At 48.1% G+C, this 17,371-nt stretch overlaps 1 protein-coding gene across 2 annotated transcripts in view; it reads right to left on the bottom strand.

Annotated features, from left to right (window-relative positions):
• Positions 1-16,522, bottom strand: part of TAB1 (TGF-beta activated kinase 1 (MAP3K7) binding protein 1) — a 32,178-nt gene extending 15,656 nt beyond the window's left edge. Inside the window, exons 1-3 of one of the 2 annotated variants that reach the window (XM_024239855.3) lie at positions 16,422-16,522; positions 697-833; positions 186-339 (exon numbers count right to left, since the gene is read on the bottom strand). In XM_024239855.3, the coding sequence (XP_024095623.1) occupies positions 186-339; positions 697-833; positions 16,422-16,454 (324 nt within the window). In that variant the 5' untranslated portion in view covers positions 16,455-16,522. Of the gene's footprint in view, positions 1-185; positions 340-696; positions 834-12,342; positions 12,407-16,421 lie in introns of those variants that run through there. The other variant, XM_054543476.2, reaches the window with a different exon arrangement.
• Between the last annotated feature and the right edge of the window lie 849 nt (positions 16,523-17,371).

The following is a 17,371-nucleotide window of genomic DNA, read 5'->3' as shown; positions in this document are numbered from 1 at the left end:
CTTGCTGGCTGGTCCTGGACTCCTGTTGGGTGGGGGGGCCTATGCTGGGAGCTGCTCCTCTACCGGGGTGAAGGGGCCAGCAGGATCTTCACACCAACCCTGGCAACATGCTAGAGGTGCAGGGCCCAAGCCCTGGGGTGGGGGACATGATGTGGCTGGGTCACTGCCAGCCCTGGCACCATTACCTGCAGCAGCACACGCCGCACGTCGGCCTCGGCGTGCTCGGCATTCAGCTGGCCCAGCAGGAGCTCTGCGGACAGCCGCTGGGCCACAAAGTTGGTCACTCGGTTGCCATCATAGCCGTTGAAGACCCCATACAGGAAGCAGTTGTTCTCACTCCTGGAAGAGGGAGAGGGCAGAGGGAGGCCTGAGACCAGGGTCTCATGGAGGTGGAGGGAGAAATGGAAAGGAATTGGGGGAGACTAAAGCTACAGCAGCTGTAGCTTCAGGGCCCCTCCTGGGTCCCCCTGCTTTGGGCATCATTTCACTCTGGCTATGACCTTCTGGGATACCCTCCTCCCCATGCTCACGCTACCCCATCAGAGCAGGCCCTTGGCAGGACAGCAGCAGAGGCCACCTCTCACGGGCCACATGTCACTGGCAAGCCCATATGAGAAAGCTGCAAGGTCGGTGTCTTTCCTTGCTTGCAAACCAACCAACTCCCTGGGCCCAACACAGAAATGCTGGCACACACACCTGAACTTGAGCCAGCTGTCCTCTGGCGGGTGGCTCTCAGTGCCCTTGCCATCAGCAGAGTAGCTGCGGTTGGAGGCTGAGCCAACCCCAGAGAGGTGGCAGAGAGGCAGGTCATCTGTCCAGCTTGGCTGCTGCTCCTGGGGAAGGACACCAGGAAGCTGTGAGGCGCCACCGCGTCTGCAGGGTAGACCCCACTTCACCTATTCCTTCTGCAACAAAAACCTAGCAGGCCTGCAGCCCTACACAGAGGGTTCCACTTCCTTCTGGAAAACAATAATGTTTGTATGAACAGACACCTGCAGAAGGGTTTGCTGTTTTTATGGCTAGTCTACAAACTGGTTTCCCAGGAAAACTGAAAGACTCCAGCATTCCCAAATGTAAGGCGCAGCAATGACCTCCAGGAGTGAGCCGTTACGAAACCTAATGAAACACACACAAACGTCGCAGACTCTTGGCAGGAAACTCTGGGGACCCACCTCTTACTGCACTGGCTCCAAATGCACACTACAAAGAAATCCCTTGAGCATTGGTTACCACCACTGCAGGCTGCAGGCTGCAGGCCCCACCCTCAGAATGACTGATCTGGGCAGGGCCCAGGACATCTGCAGCACAGGCCGCTCCCCATGGGTGATGCTTTCAGGTGACCTAAGACCCAGCCTGGAGAAACTCTGACTTATAAGCCAGTCTCAGTCACTCTCTCTGGCACTGGGACCTCCAAGTGCCAGGGAGAGTGACTGAGACTGGCTTTTAAGTCGGAGTTTATGAGCTAGTTTATAAGACATCCTCATGCCACCCCGATGTCCTCTCCCATCTCCCCTGCCATATCCTTCCCTCCCAGTCCCGAATGCCTGCAGCCCTGTCCATCCCCTGCTCTTTGCCTCCACATGAACACCCTCCTTCTTCTTCCCTAGCAATTCTCCGGGTCCTTCGGGACTCTGGCTCAGGAGTCACCACTTCCAGGAGGTCTTCCTTCAGGATGACCCTACCCAGGACTGGCTGATGGCCCTCTCATGTACCCCAACGGCACGCTGATTCCAGCATCCCTGTCTGTCTGCAATGCCCATTCCACCCCATTGGATCTCAAACCAGGCTGTTCAACATAATCACTGCAGAGCTTTAAACACGCTCACACAGCGGTCCAGGCCCTGGCCCCATCCCCGGCCTAAACACAATTTCTGAATTTCCCAAATCTCCCTAGGGTACATCCTGAGCATCTGTATTTTTTAAGCCCCAGGAACAACTTTGATGCAAGGCCCAGGTGCGATTCCCTGCCTCTCCCTGAAAGCTTGCCCCAAATCTGGCCTCCTACCTGAGAACTGCGCCTTGTTCACAAGGGCACTCCCAGGACCACCGTGCAGAACTAGAGCAAACTGGAATAACTGGGAGAACCACAGTTCAATTTCAAGGAAAATAAAATTTGTATTGGCTGAGTGCAGTGGCTCACGCCCGTAATCCCAGCACTTTGGGAAGCTGAGGTGGGTGGACCATTTGATGTCAGAAATTCGAGACCGGCCTGGCCAACCTGGTGAAACCCCATCTCTGTCTCTGTTAAAAACACAAAAAAATTAGCCAGGCGTGGTGGTGCATGCCTGTAATCCCAGCTACTGGGGAGGCTGAGGCAGGAGAATTGCTTGAACCCAGGAGTCAGAGGTTGCAGCGAGCTGAGATCATGCCACTGCACTCTAGCCTGGGCGACAAGAGTGAGATTCTGTCTCAAAAAAAAAAAAAGATTGTATTGAAAGCTTTATTGAAATATTAAACAAACACAAGCTAGAGCAACCAGATAAGAGAAAGAATGGAGGGCATCCAAATTGGCAAGGAAGACGTTAAATTATCCTTGTTTGCAGATGATATAATCTTATATTTGGAAAAACCTAGACTCCACCAAAAAACTATTAGAACTGATTAAACAAACTCAGTAAAGTGGCAGGATATGGGCCGGGCGCAGTGGCTCAAGCCTGTAATCCTAGCACTTTGGGAGGCCAAGGCAGGTGGATCATGAGGTCAGAAGATCGAGACCATCCTGGCTAACACGGTGAAACCCTATCTCTACTAAAAATACAAAAAATTAGCCGGGTGTGGTGGCGGGCGCCTATAGTCCCAGCTACTCTGGAGGCTGAAGCAGGAGAATGGCATGAACCCGGGAGGTGGAGCTTGCAGTGAGCAAGCCGAGATTGTGCGACTGCACTCCAGCCTGGGTGACAGAGCGAGACTCCATCTCAAAAAAAAAAAAAAAAAAAAAAAGTTGCAGGATATGGAATCAACATACAAAAATCAGTAGCATTTCTATATGCCAACAGTGAATAATCTGTAAAAGAAATAAAACACACACAGATACTGTGTGCAACTTCTTAAAAGTTATTGTTAAGTCTTCCAGAAAGGATGTGGAAACCACTTCAACAGGCTTTTGCAATCAGATATATAAAAAGCCTGTGGTTAGCTTTTGTGGCAAATTGTAGCTTCTGTTTAGTTATATACTGACAGGAGTGACTTCACTTTTTTTCATGTAATTGGTTTTATTCTGCTTTTATCTATTTTGGTGCTTCAGCTCTACATTTTGCACCCTGGAGCAACTTCTGCAGGGTGTGGGAGTTTGTTTTATTTTTACATTAACATGGAGTAAAACTGGCTTTTGGGGCACGCACATCTGTGAATGTTGACACATGTAGAGATGTGTGTAACTACCACCTCTCTCAGGATACAGGGCAGCTCCACTCCCAACGCACTCCCTCCCCTAATCCCTGCCAACCTATTTTCCACTGCTATGGCTTTGTCTTTTTAAGAATGTCATATTAAACACCAGGTGCGGTGGCTCACGCCTGTAATCCCAGCACTTTAGGAGGCCAAGAGGGGCTCATTACTTGAGGCCAGGAATTTGAGACCAGCCTGGCCCATGTGGCGAAACCCTGCCTCTACTAAAAATACAAAAATCAGCCCGGCGTGGTGGTGCACACCTGTAATTCCAGCTACTCGAGAGGCTGAGGCATGAGAATCACCTAAACCCAAGAGGCAGAGGTTGCCATGAGCCGAGATTGCACACCACTGCACTCCAGCCTGGGCGACGGAGTGAGACTCTGTCTCCAAAAAAAACAAAACAAAACAAAAATGTCACACAATGTCACATAAATGAAAAGATGCAGTAAACATGACCTCCTGAGACTGGCTTCTTTCACTCAACATTATGTCTCTAAGATTCATCCAAGCTGTTAGCTTGTGTGCACCAATAGTCTCTCTCTTTCATAGAGTAATATACCATTGTTTGGATGTAGTAAAGTTTGTTTATCCATTCATCCACTGAAGGACATTTGGGCTGTTTTGTTTCTTATAACTATGAAGAAATGTGCTATAAACATTCATGTACAGGTTTTTGTATTAATGTAACTTTTCATTTATCCAGGGTAAATAAATACCTAGGAGTGAGAGGGCTGGCTCATATGGTAAGTATATGTTTAACTTTATAAGAACCTGCCAAACTGTTTTCCAGAGCAGCTGAACCATTTGCATTTCCAATGTTGAGTTCCGGCTGCTCCACGTCCTTGCCACCATGTGGTATTGTCTTTTTCTGAATTTAGATATTCTAAGAGGTGGGTAGTGGTAGCTCATCGTGACTTTAATCTGCCACTTCCTAATGGCTAACGACATTGAGTATCTTTCACGTGTTTATTTGGCACCAACTCATCCTCTTTGGCGAAGTGCAAGTTTTTTGCCTATTTTTAAATTAGGTTATTTTCTTAACTATTGTGTTCTGAGAGTTCTTTTTATTTGTAACTTAGCATTTCATTCACTCAGTAGTGTCTTTTGCAGAGCAAAGGATTTAGTTTAGATGAAGTCCATTTAATCAATTTTTTCTCTTTCATGGTTCATGCTTTTGGAGTCATGTTTAAGAACTCTCTGTCTAGCCCCAAGTCACAAAGAGCACCTATGTTTTTTTCTAAAAGTTTTATAGTTTTATATTTTACATTTAGATCTGTGATCCATTTTGAATTAATTTCTGTGTAAGGCAGGAAGGAGGTTTAGGTCCATTTCTTTTTTCATTTCGATATCCAATCATTCCAACACCATTTGTTGAAAAGACTAGCTTTTCTCCATTGAATTGTGTGGGTCTACTTCTAGACTCTATCCTGTTCCTGTGATCGATGTGTCTGCCCCTCCACCAATACTACATTCTTGATTACCGTAGCTTTATAGTAAGTCTTAAAATTGGCTAGTGTGAGTCTCCTTATCTTCTTGCTCTTTTTCAAAATTGTTTTGGCTATTTGAGTTCCTTTGCCTTTTGATATAAATTTTAGAATCAGCTTGCTTATATCCACAAGTCTTGTTGGGATTTTTACTGGAACTGTTTTAAATCTACAGATCAATTTGGGGAAAGCAGACATTGTCACTATGTTGAGTCTTCTAATCCATTAACACGGTGTGTCTCTACACTTATTTATGTCTTCATTGGGTGACTTTTATTTATTTTTTATTAACACAATTTTACTACAAGGTCTGAAAAGCTACTAACGCCTTCTAACAGCCTTTGAAAACAGACAATATAACCAAACCCTACTAATGGAAATGAAAAAAAAAAGGAAGATGAAATGGCAATAAGTGCTAGCTGAGCCAAGTATGTCACAACTAAATTTAAAAAAAAAAAAAAAAGAAGTAGAAATGGCAACAATGCTGCTCAGCTCCTCATGACACCAGGCTTAAATTTAACACTTTCAGTTCAAGCAACGCCAAAAGAAAAACTGCTGGCCCGGCACAGTGGCTCATGCCTGTAATCCCAGCACTTGGGGAGGCTGAGGCAGGTGGATCACTTGAGGTCAGGAGTTTGAGACCAGCCTGGGCAATGTGGCAAAATCCTGTCTCTACTAAAAATACAAAAATTAGCCAGGCGTGGTGGTGCGCACCTGTAATCCCAGCTACTCAGGAGGCTGCGGCAGGAGAATTGCTTGAATGCAGGAGGTGGAGGCTGCAGTGAGCTGAGATCATGCCACTGCACTCCAGCCTGGGTGACAGAGTGAGACTCAGTCTCAAAAAGAAGAAGAAAAACGGCTTCACAGTAACACAAAATTAGGTCTAGTTCTAATCTTGAACTGTTTCATTTTAAAGCAAAATTAATGCCTCTCTTAACATAAATGGGAACTTAAGTCTTCAGGACCCACATATGATATTATGTGATTACAGTACATTAAATCACTACATACATTCTTTCAACAAATATCTGCTGAGCATTAGTATTCTGGGTACTGCGGACACAGGAGAGAAAACAGAGAGGTTCCTTATTTGAAGCCTCCCTTCTAGGGAGAGAGAGAATTCAAACACACAATACAATAATAAACAAGGGAATCTCAGACAGGGCTACATGCTAGGGAGAAAACACACCATGGTAACGGGACACAGCGTGATGGGCGGGGGCGGGGGGGCCTCTAGATGCAGTGGTCAGAAAAGCAGACCTCTCTGGGGAGGTGACGTCTGAGCCAGAACTGAATGACTATGGGGCAGTGACCTTCTAGAAGGCAGAGAAGGAGCCTTCCAGGCAGATGGAACAGCACGTAAAAAGACCCTAAGATGAAAAAAAGCATGTCAGGTTTACGGAAGCACGAGAGGGCTGGTGTGGCCTCTCTAGTGAGCACAGGGGAAAGACGCTCCATGCCGTGTTTGCAAATACGTGTGCACGTATGTGCCTGGGTGGGAGGGCAGTGCAAGGCCTCTGGGCCATGGGAATGAGTTAATAACCAGTGAATTAAGTATTCTTCAGGTAACTGATATGTTGCCAATTATCCCCTATGTCTTAGATCTGCTTAGTATATTTTCATTTCCAGCGAGCTCACAAAAGTCTCCTATAACCAGGCAAATATACTTCCAATGGTAGCTCCTTTTCTAGTCTGTCTCCCGCCACCAGATGGAATGAAATTAAATATGAGGTTAAGCAGAAGTACAAAAGCATCTACCCAGTCAGGAGTATCCCATGTCTTCCTCCTGAAAAGATGGCCAAAGAAGTCAATATTTAGCACCCCAAAGCGCCACAGGTGTTTTAAAACATGGGAGGAAAAGATATTTCTATTTTCTAGAGCCCTGTGATTAAAAATGAGATTAAGATGGATTGAACTCATCCTCTCATATGAGATGAATAATATTAACACTAATGTGTCACCACAACGCAAAACCTGTCTTCGATGCTGTAATCACAGTTACCTCCTCTGCCAGTATCTAATTCCCATAAGGGACAGACACAGGCTTCCAAGGACTTGAATCTTTCTAAAAAAATCCATACTTTCCCAGCCAAATAAATAAGACCCAAGCAACTTATGGGTCTGTTCCACATTAGACATACACTATTAAAAAAAGGCCAGTGAGGCCAGGCATGGTGGATCAATCCTGTAATCCCAGCACTTTGGGAGGCCGAGGTGGGTGGATCACCAGGTCAGGAGTTCAAGATCAGCCTGGCCAATATGGTGAAACCCTGTCTCTACTAAAAATACAAAAATTAGCCGGGCGTGGTGGCAAGCACCTGTAGTCTCAGCTACTCGGAAGGCTGAGGCAGAAGAATCGCTTGAACCCAGAAGGCGGAGGTTGCAGAGAGCCGAGACCGCGCACGCCACTGCACTCCAGCCTGGATGACAGAGCGAGACTCTGTCTCAAAAAAAAAAAAAAAAAAAAAAGGCCAGTGAAATTGTCTTCCACAAGTAAAGAAAGAAACAAGCTCAAACAGGCAACTGAGGAACTTGCCATGTTGGTGTGTCATGGCACAAGAAGAATTCATCTGAGAGCGTTTCACAACAGGAGACCAGGAGTAAGCTGATGATCTACTGACCACTGTATGCTGTGCTATATTTGGCTGATGTGGGAATAACAAACTTTCCCAAATGAGAAAACCTGTGTGTCTGACGGCAATCAATCTACTGAGCACGTGCCTTGTTCATTAAGTACCTGTGAATAGTGTCTAGATATTTCAACACTGCTAAGTACTTTTTTAGGAAATCTGATTTTCATAATGTTGAGGCAGTAATATTTCGGGAATTTATTATTTTATAAACTGGCAAATGGTGTTTGGGTGAGTATGGACACTAGTGCTATTGTTAGATAAACAATTATCTAAGGAGTCTTGGTCCATTCTTGGTAAAAACACTCCAGAAAACAGAAACTGATGGCTCCTTTCTGAACATGCTACTCTATGTATACTTCAGCCCTAATGCTGGCAACTTACTCAGTGGGGAACGCTTCATTAAGATCAGGGCCATAGGGCTGGGTGCGGTGGCTCACACCTGTAATCCTAGCACTTTGGGAGGCCAAGGCAGACAGATCACGAGGTCAAGAGATTGAGACCATCCTGGCTAACACGGTGAAACCCCGTCTCTACTAAAAATACAAAAAATTAGACCGGGCGCGGTGGCTCATGCCTGTAATCCCAGCACTTTGGGAGGCCGAGACGGGCGGATCACGAGGTCAGGAGATCGAGACCATCCTGGCTAACACAGTAACCCCGTCTCTACTAAAAACACAAAAAATTAGCCGGGCGTGGTGGTGGGTGCCCGTAGTCCCAGCTACTCGGGAGGCTGAGGCAGAAGAATCGCTGGAACCTGGGAGGCAGAGCGTGCAGTGAGCCGAGATCACGCCACTGCACTCCAGCCTGGGAGACAGAGTGAGACTCCCTCTCAAAAAAAAAAAAAAAAAAAAAAAGATCAGGGCCATAGCAAGGCTGCCCACTCTATTAACTTCACACAGAACTGGAGGTACTGTGTTAGCCCAGGCAGTTAGACAAAGAATGAGAGCATAAAAACCGGGAAGGAAGTCATTTCTGTTCGCAGTTGATAGGACAGTACGCCTGGCAACCCTAAAGAATCAATGAAAAACTAATGCAAACAGAAAAAGAAATCAGTTAGGCGGCAGGATAGAAAATCAAAGTATGCAAATCAACAGCTTTCATGTACCCAAGAGAAGATGAGCATCTAGGCTCTATGTAAAATAACAAAGTCCTTTTCCTGTGAGTTTCTACCATGTCTGTCTCCCCCAGCCAAACTACTATAGAAGGTTGTTTTAAATCTAAATTTATATCAGTCGAATTATATCTTAATGCATTCATCCCAGCCTTCCAGACTATGGACAGTTTTGAATTTTGCCCTTTGACAGATTAACAATCTCACTCAGCTGTGTATCTTGTACAGACAAGGCCTTCTACTTACTGTTCCAAACGATCTCTAAAAAACTATGACCAGAGGCCGGGTGCAGAGGCTCACGCCTGTAATCCCAGCACTTTAGGAGGCCAAGGCGGGCAGATCACGAGGTCAAGAGATTGAGACCATCCTGGCTAACATGGTGAAACCCCATCTCTACTAAAAATACAAAAAAATTAGATGGGTGTGGTGGTGGGTGCCTGTAGTCCCAGCTATTCCAGAGGCTGGGGCAGGAGAATGGTGTGAACCCGGGAGGCGGAGCTTGCAGTGAGCCGAGATCGCGCCACTGCACTCCAGCCTGGGTGACAGAGTGAGACTGTAGAGAAAAAAAAAAAGGAATCATTTGAGTGAAAGATAATTTCTTGAAGATGGTGAGTGGATGATTGAGGTTTGGGAATCATGGGCCTCTGGCCCTAGTTGGATTTGAGCAGTGCCTTTAGGGTAGACAGGACTTAAAAAGACAGAAAAGGACAGGCTTTGCCTTACCATGGGTACTTTTACATACGCTCTTTGGGTAATTTTTTTCTCTAATTTTTTGTATTTTTAGTAGAGACGGGGTTTCATCATCTTGGCCAGGCTGCTCTTGAACTCCTGACCTTGTGATCCACATGCTTTGGCCTCCCAAAGTGCTGGGATTACAGGCGTGAGCCACCGTGCCCGGCCTTTTATTTTATTTTATTTTTTTTTAAAGAGACATGGTCTCGCTCTGTCACCCGGGCTGGAGTATAATGGCACAATCATGGCTCACTACAGCCTTGAAATCCTAGACATCAGCTATCCTCCTGCCTCAGCCTCTCGAGTAGCTGGAACTACAGGTACACCACCACACCCAGTTGATTTCATTTTGAATGTAAACTTTTCCAGTATTATAGGTGGAAAACCAGTATTACTTGCCACATCTAGACGATAATAAAAAACAAAACAAGGTTATTCACTTTTAGCTGAACCTATTGCTGGCTATATTGCTGGAGCCCTGTTCTATGTTTAAAAATGGGACTGCGGGTGGATCAGCAAGTATCAGAAAGATGTGAGGGACATACTAGGATCAAACCAAGTTTTTTTTATATATCTTTAGAAAGTCTGAGAGAGAACAGAAAAGCACACAGTCTTCCCAATTTGTAAGATCAGTTTTGTTCGCCGCCACAAACCACCTCGCTGTATGTTCCAGACACTGGGAAAACACTGCCCAAGACCATGAGGCCCTCCCCTGAGAAACCTATCCCAGTGGCCCCGCTGTGCATGCTGGGCCCCATTCACCACTGGCCATTCACCAAGTGGCCCTGTGGCAACCATTGTGCTATAGCCTGGTATTGTTAATTAGATTACCTTATTTCACTGATTTGAAGACCTACATTTTCCACATGTTAACATCTCTGGAGTTGGTATGTTACAAGTTAATTAGCTGTGAGTTCTCTTTCTGAGCAATAAACAAAACATTGATGTGTCCTTAAAATACTGGTGTCTTAGATCCAATGACACATGGGCAGTTTCTCACGTAATTCGGGCGCTCGCCAGACACTGATTCACTACAGTGGCCGGAGAACCTCAGGAGGTTCTACCAATGTGGGAGTCAGAGTATCTGGTCTTCTCTGTGTTCCCCAGCGGACTCACGCTGCTGCAGCTGAGTGGGCTTGGATCATGTGCTGTCTCTTTCCATCTCCATCGAGGATTAGCCATACCGAGTGTCCATTGCTGATTCCATTAAAGCCTACAGGACTGCCAAGTCTCTCGCTTCCTTCCTCCACATTTCTGAACAATTTTCAGAAAGGTCATGTACTTTCTATTCACACAAACCACCCACCCCTCCACCCCTGCACACACTGATGCATACTTTCTCCCACACCCCCAAATGCCAGGCCTGCCAGCACCAGCCGTGAGTGGCGCTGGAGCGCAGGGAGCAAGAGCCTGCGAGAAGCTGAGAAGGGGGCGTCTCTCACTCAGCACAGCCTCATCGCGGAGCCACTGCAACACACACAACAGTGAACACAGGACTTAACTCTTCCATGTCTGAGAAACGAACTGCTCATGAGAAATTTCACAAAAATATGTTAAGAAGTCTGTTTCAAAAGACCTAATTTTGATTTGATTTGTGAAGGAGTTTCCAAAATTAATGTTTTGGTATGAAAAGCTTCTACAGTGATCCAACAGTATTTAACCCAACAAGGGCTTTACAAACACCCTGTGCGTGATGTAAGCATTCACTCCTCATGTACATATGTGTCCATGTCACATAATAGTTCACAAAGTACCCACACAGACTCATCTCAAAGTCCTGGGCAGCAGAAATGGACAAAGAATGGTTCCAAGCTCAAGCCACAGCTTGAATACCAAATTATGCTATGAAAAGGCCAAGTGTTTTTGTCGTGAAAGCACCCATATTCCTTAGAAGCGAAAAGGAAGCTCAGAAAGGGAGACTCACAACCCCAGGAAGAGGGCTCAAAGCAGGGGAGCAGTAGACCTTTCTCTTCAAAAAGCTTCCAAGGCCCCAACGCCCCCACCACCTCCAACCTTCTGGATGACCCACTTCTCTGAGACCAGCTCCACTCCTGGTCCCCACTTCTCCCACCAGAGTTTTCATTGAAGGTTCTCCATGTCATCATCCTAAAGAGCTCCTCATTCGTTCTTAAAGGGGCTAATAATCATTGTGGGCACTTCCAATGTGCTAGGGCAGCAGCTGGGTGTACACAATGGATATAGGTGGTGCCCTCATGGACCTTTTTATTTTAGTGGCTATGTATTTATTTTAAGATCCTTTAGATAAATTACACAGATAGCACCTGTGATCTCAGATATAATTGCTCAGGACATGTCGAAGTTTAAAAAATTGATTTTAAGCTTACTTTCTTTTTTTTTTTGAAACAGGGTCTTGCTGTGTCACCCAGCCTGGAATGCAGTGAGGGGATCATAGCCTCACTACAACCTCAAAATTCTGGGCTCAGGCAATCACCCCATTCAGTCTCCTAAGTACTACAGGAACATACCACCATGCCCCACTATTTTTTTTAAAGATGGAATCTCACTATGTTGCCCAAGCTGATCTGGAACTCCTGGCCTCAAGTGATCCTCCTTCCTCAGCCTCCCAAAGAGCGGGGATTCTGGGCATGAGCCACCATGCCTAGCCTGATTTTCTTTTTTATAATTAAGTAACAGTACAGGCAAAATCAAACTCTTGATTCCCCCTGCCCCAGGGTGCCCCCTCACCCAGTAAATGGCACCACTGTTGTTTAAACCAAAACCTTAAGAGTCCTTTTTGACTCTTCTTCCTCTGTCACATACCTCACATTCAATCCATCAGCAAATCACATCAGCTCTTCCTCCAAAACACAACTGGAATCTGATACTTCCCACCATTCCTCTGCCATGCCCATGGCCAAGCCACCTTCTCGCACCTGGATGACTCTAGGAGTCTCTTAGGAGGTCCCAGGCTTCCACTCTCACCACTCAAACACACAAGAGGGATTTTTTGGCTGGGCGCGGTGGCTCACACCTGTAATCCCAGCACTTGGGGAGGCCGAGGCGGGCGGATCATGAGGTCAGGAGATCAAGACCATCCTGGCTAACACAGTGAAACTCCGTCCCTACTAAAAAAAAAAAAAAAAAAAGTTAGCTGGGTGTGGTGGCAGGCGCCTGTAGTCCCAGCTACTCGGGATGCTGAGGCAGAAGAATGGCATGAACCTGGGAGGCGGAACTTGCAGTGAGCTGAGATCGCACCACTGCACTCCAGCCTGGGTGACAGAGCGAGACTCCATCTCAAAAAAAAAAAAAAAAAAAAAAAAAAGAGGGATTTTTCTCCAATCATAAGTCACATCAGGTCCCTACTCAACCTTCACATCACATGAAGAATGGAATCCAGAGGCCACATCACGACCTGTGAAGCCCGGCATGGCCCCCAGCTCCCTCAGACCTCAGCTACTCTCATGCTCCCCCAAGGCACTCCACCCAGCTGCACCAGCACCCCTGAGGCTCCTGCAACAGCAGCCTTTGCATCTCCTGCTCCCTTGGGCAGGAACGCTGCCCCATTTCTCCCTTTTCATCTCATCAAATGTAGAGAAGTCTTCCCTTACCACCCTGTCCAAAATGGCACCCCCAGCATTCTGAGTGTGAATCCAGACTGTTCCTCACAGCACCACCTGATGCTGTAGTTTGGATATTACAAAATCACAGATGATCTGTATCTGTTCAGTACTCACTGTGTGTCCCCTTTACTAGACCATCAGCTCCACAAAGGCAGTGTCTCCTGCACCTGCAGGGTGCCTAGCACACAGTGAGTGCTCAGGGACATTTAAAGGAATGAACAGCAGACATTCACTCATGGCAGCACTGAAGGTAGAAGTTTCTGGTTAGCGGACAACCAAGCCAGGCTAGTAGTGGAACACGTCAGTTCCTTTAACACCAACAATACTCCCCAGAGTCCTCTTGGTTTGGAGAAACTAAGGCTCAGGGACGTAAAATGATTTGCCCAAAGCCAGTATGAGACTAATACTGTTTTATCCGACTGAAAGGTCTGGGTCCTTTTGAACACATCAAGCTTTCCTTAGAACCTCTTTGTGGCCGGGCGCAGTGGCCCACACCTGTAATCCTAGCACTTTGGGAGGCCCAGGTGGGCGAACTGCTTGAGGCCAGGAGTTCACAACCAGCCGAGGCAACATGGTGAAACCCTGTCTCTACTAAAAATACGAAAGTTAGCTGGTGTGGTGGTGCACACCTGTAATCCCAGCTACTTGGGAGGCTGAGGCACAAGAATCACTTGAACCCAGGAAGCAGAGGTTGCAGTGAGCCGAGATCACACCACTTCACTCCAGTCTGGGTGACAGAGTGAGATCCTGTCTCCCCCATACTCCCACAAAAAAGCTTTTTGCTTCAAAAGACCTTTCAAGGTACCACAGTGCCTGCGATGATGCTCCCACCAAGTGATCTACCAAGTGGCCCCAGCATACCCTTGCAAATGCCATTCCTGTGAACCCCCACTGACCCAGACAAATTAGGCCACTCTGCAGCCCCTCAATACATAGACTTGTAGTACTAATTGTATTTAACTTGTGAAAAGCTTAACAAACACATGCACACATATTTAAACAGCTGTCCTTAGCCGGATGCGGTGGCTAACGCCTGTAATCCCAGCACTTTGGGAGGCCAAGGCAGGAGGATTGCTTGAACCCAGGATTCGAGACCAGCCTGGGCAACATGGCGAAACCCCATCTCTAGGAAGAAAAACAAAAACAAAAACACACGTGTCAAGAAAACACACACACACGTCCTCCTGGAATGCCCCTCCTCTCCTCTGCTTGGCAAACTCCTCTCATCCTTTAAAGCCTCTAAAATTCTCTGCTGTCTGCCCAGGGCTCTTGACACAGGTCTACAATAACACGACAGTGCCCCAGGTATTGTACCAGTGGCATATGCTCCTTCTCCCAAGCTGATCTGCAAACGCAGTGAGGGTGGGCACCACGCCTCATTCATCTTTGCCCAGTAGCCACAGACCAGCAGCCCTCACAGCCATCTCTGAATGCAGGTGTCTGAGCTGAGTTGTTCTCCCCAGACTTGAGACAGTGGATGTGACATCAGCAAGCCCTACACACCACCTGGACATCCGTACAACCTGTGAGAGGGATGTCCTGATCATCTTGAGGGTGGAGGGGCCTTCTGAGGACATCCCTGCCATCCTTTGCCTTGCACCAAGATGCAATGTGTTTAAAGCTAACTATTCTTTCTTTAAAAAAGGCCACCACCACCTGGAGAAACACATTCTGGGGCTAGTAGAGCTGGCCTTCTGCCTAACACAATTCCCTCTGGTTCCATCACTTCTAGGAAGGGGAGAAGCTGGCAGCCACCTGCTCTACGTGACCCAGGTGGCTGCTCTCTTCTCAGCAAGCCAACGCAGCCTGCACCATTTACCATTTTCCCTCCCAATGTCACAATCCAACCAGCGTTTCCCAAATGCTAACTACAGTGGGGACATTTATACAGGGACCTTGCCCTCTGGGAGCTTACAAAGCAGAGGGCCAGCCGTCTAAAGTCAATGCCAACTCAGTAACAAGACAGACCTGCCCAGCAGTAATAAAATAAAGGGGCAGCAAAGGTGTGGAGGGGAAAACAGCAATTCCCACTGGGGAGGCCTGGGAACTGTGCTTCTGGGAGAATAATTTCAAGGCTCTGCTTCCAGGTTATCCCTGAGCCAATGTCTACTCACCTCTGTGAAGCCAAGGGCAAGCACTGGACCTGGCTACAAACGTTTACTCATCCTTTCACAAATGTGTTTATTGAGTGCCCAGCACATGGTGGTAGATAATAGAGACACAGCGGTAAACAAGAGATCACAGGTCCCTGTGCTCAAAGAGTTTACTTTCTTTTGTTTTTTTTTTGAGACACAGTCTCGCTCTGTCACCCAGGCTGGAGTGCAGTGGCCCGATCTTGGCTCACTGCAAGCTCCGCCTCCTAGGTTTAAGCTATTCTCCTGCCTCAGCCTCCCGAGTAGTTGGGACTACAGGCGCCCGCCACCATGCTCGACTAATTTTTGTATTTTTAGTAGAGACGAGGTTTCACCATGTTGGCCAGGATGGTCTTGATCTCCTGACCTCGTGATCCACCCGCCTCAGCCTCCCAAAGTTCTGGGATTACAGGCGTGAGTCACCGCGCCTGGCGGAGTTTACTTTCTAGTACAGGAGGCAGACAAGTCCATAGGCAATTCTAACAGAGTGCCATGCATAGGAAGGACCCAGGAGGCCGGCACCCTACTCTGGTAGGTCAGAGTAGGCCATGGTGCCAACATGTGTGTGCATCTATGTGCACATGTGCGTCAGAGGACGCAGGGCCTGGAAGACAGCGCCAAACCCATGAGGGTCCAGACCGGAGGTAGGGATGAGTCTGAAGACAATTCTTCCACTCAGCGCTCTCGCCTTAGGAGAAGGAAACTGAGGCTGAGGGAGACACAGTCAGTTAGAGCCAGGACCAGAACCCAGTGACAGCCACCACTGGTCATTCCTTTAGTACAGCCCAGGGGTTAAGGGGATTTCTGGAATCACACTGCCTGATTTTAATCCTGCCTCAATACATACCATTCGTGTGGCCTTAGGCAAACGACCACCTCAGTGTCTCAGTCTGTCAAATAGGAATAACAGTAACACCTATCTCAGGGGGCTGCTACGAAAATGAAACTGACAAATGTAAAGCAATTAACACAACGCCGGGGATGCAGTAACCGGTACACTGTGGATGCTGCTGTTATTATCATTGCACGACTGCTCGGTGTCGCAGTGCGCTCGAGACTCGGATAGCTCTCCTGCCGCACGCCGTGTTCCCTTCTGGCTCCAGGACGCTCCCGCCCTCGACGCCCGGCAGCAGCAGCCCACAGCCCCGGCGCCCTTGACCCGGGGGCCGGGCCCGCCGCGCACACACGCCCTGGCCCCGGGAAAGTGGGGGCCAGCCCGAGGAGAGGAGAAGGTGGCTGACACACCCCACCACGGAGAGGGCGGCTGTCCAAACTCGGAGAAGGAGCCGTTCCTGCACCCGACAGCACCCCCGCCCAGGCTCCCAACCCCAAGCCCAGAGAGCGGGCCGGTTCCTCACACTCTGCAGCAAGCTCCTCCTCTGCGCCGCCATCTTGGAGGAACCCCTGCGGGAGCGCCCGCCTCCCCGCAGAGCAGCGAGTGGGGCGGCTAGAGCGGCCCGAAGGAGGCGAGGATGACCGCGCTGCCGGGGAGCATGCGCCCAGCGCCACCACACGGCCGAAGAGCGACGGGGCCGTAGCGGACCGTGTGCGCAGGCGCGCTCTTGCACGTTGTTTTTGGTTTTTTTTGTTTTTTGTTTTTGTTTTTCCTGGGGCCGATTGCTCCTCGCCCATCTTTATTTTTTATTTTTTGAGATAGCGTCTCACTCTGTCACCCAGGCTGGAGTGCAGTGGCACGATCACAGCTCCCTGCAACCTCTGCCTCCCGGCCTCAAGCGATTCTCCTGCCTCAGCCTCCCGAGTAGCTGGGATTACAGGTGCCCGCCTCTCCTGCCCCAGCCTCCCGAGTAGCCGGGACTACAGGCATGAGCCACCACGCCTGGCTAATTTTTGTATTTTTAGTAGAGACGGGGTTTCGCCATGTTGGCCAGGCTGGTCTTGAACTCCTGAGGGTTCTTTGTGAACACAGTTGGGACAGGGGAGGACAATTCATTCACTCAGCAAATGCTAGCTAGGTGACCCTGCCTGGCTCTATAGTGGGTTCTGCAGCGAGCAAGACAGGCCTTCAAAAAGCTAACATTTTATTTTGTTTTATTTTATTTTTTTATTATGTTATGTTATGTTATGTTATGTTATTTTTTGAGACGGAGGCTTGCTTTGTCGCCCAGGCTGGAATGCAGTGGCGTGATCTGGGCTCACTGCAACTGCTGCCTCCCGGGTTCAAGCGATTCTCCTGCCTCAGCCTCCCGAGTAGCTGGGGTTACAGGCGCCCGCCACCACGCCCGGCTAATCTTTTACATTTTTTGTAGAGATGGGGTACCGTTATGTTGGCCAGGCTGGTGACAAACTC

This window comes from Pongo abelii, chromosome 23, assembly GCF_028885655.2.
Source record: "Pongo abelii isolate AG06213 chromosome 23, NHGRI_mPonAbe1-v2.0_pri, whole genome shotgun sequence".
In the NCBI taxonomy this organism is placed as follows: Eukaryota; Metazoa; Chordata; class Mammalia; order Primates; family Hominidae; genus Pongo; species Pongo abelii.
Note: the sequence above shows the minus strand (reverse complement) of the source record. Positions and strands in the feature narration are given on the sequence as shown.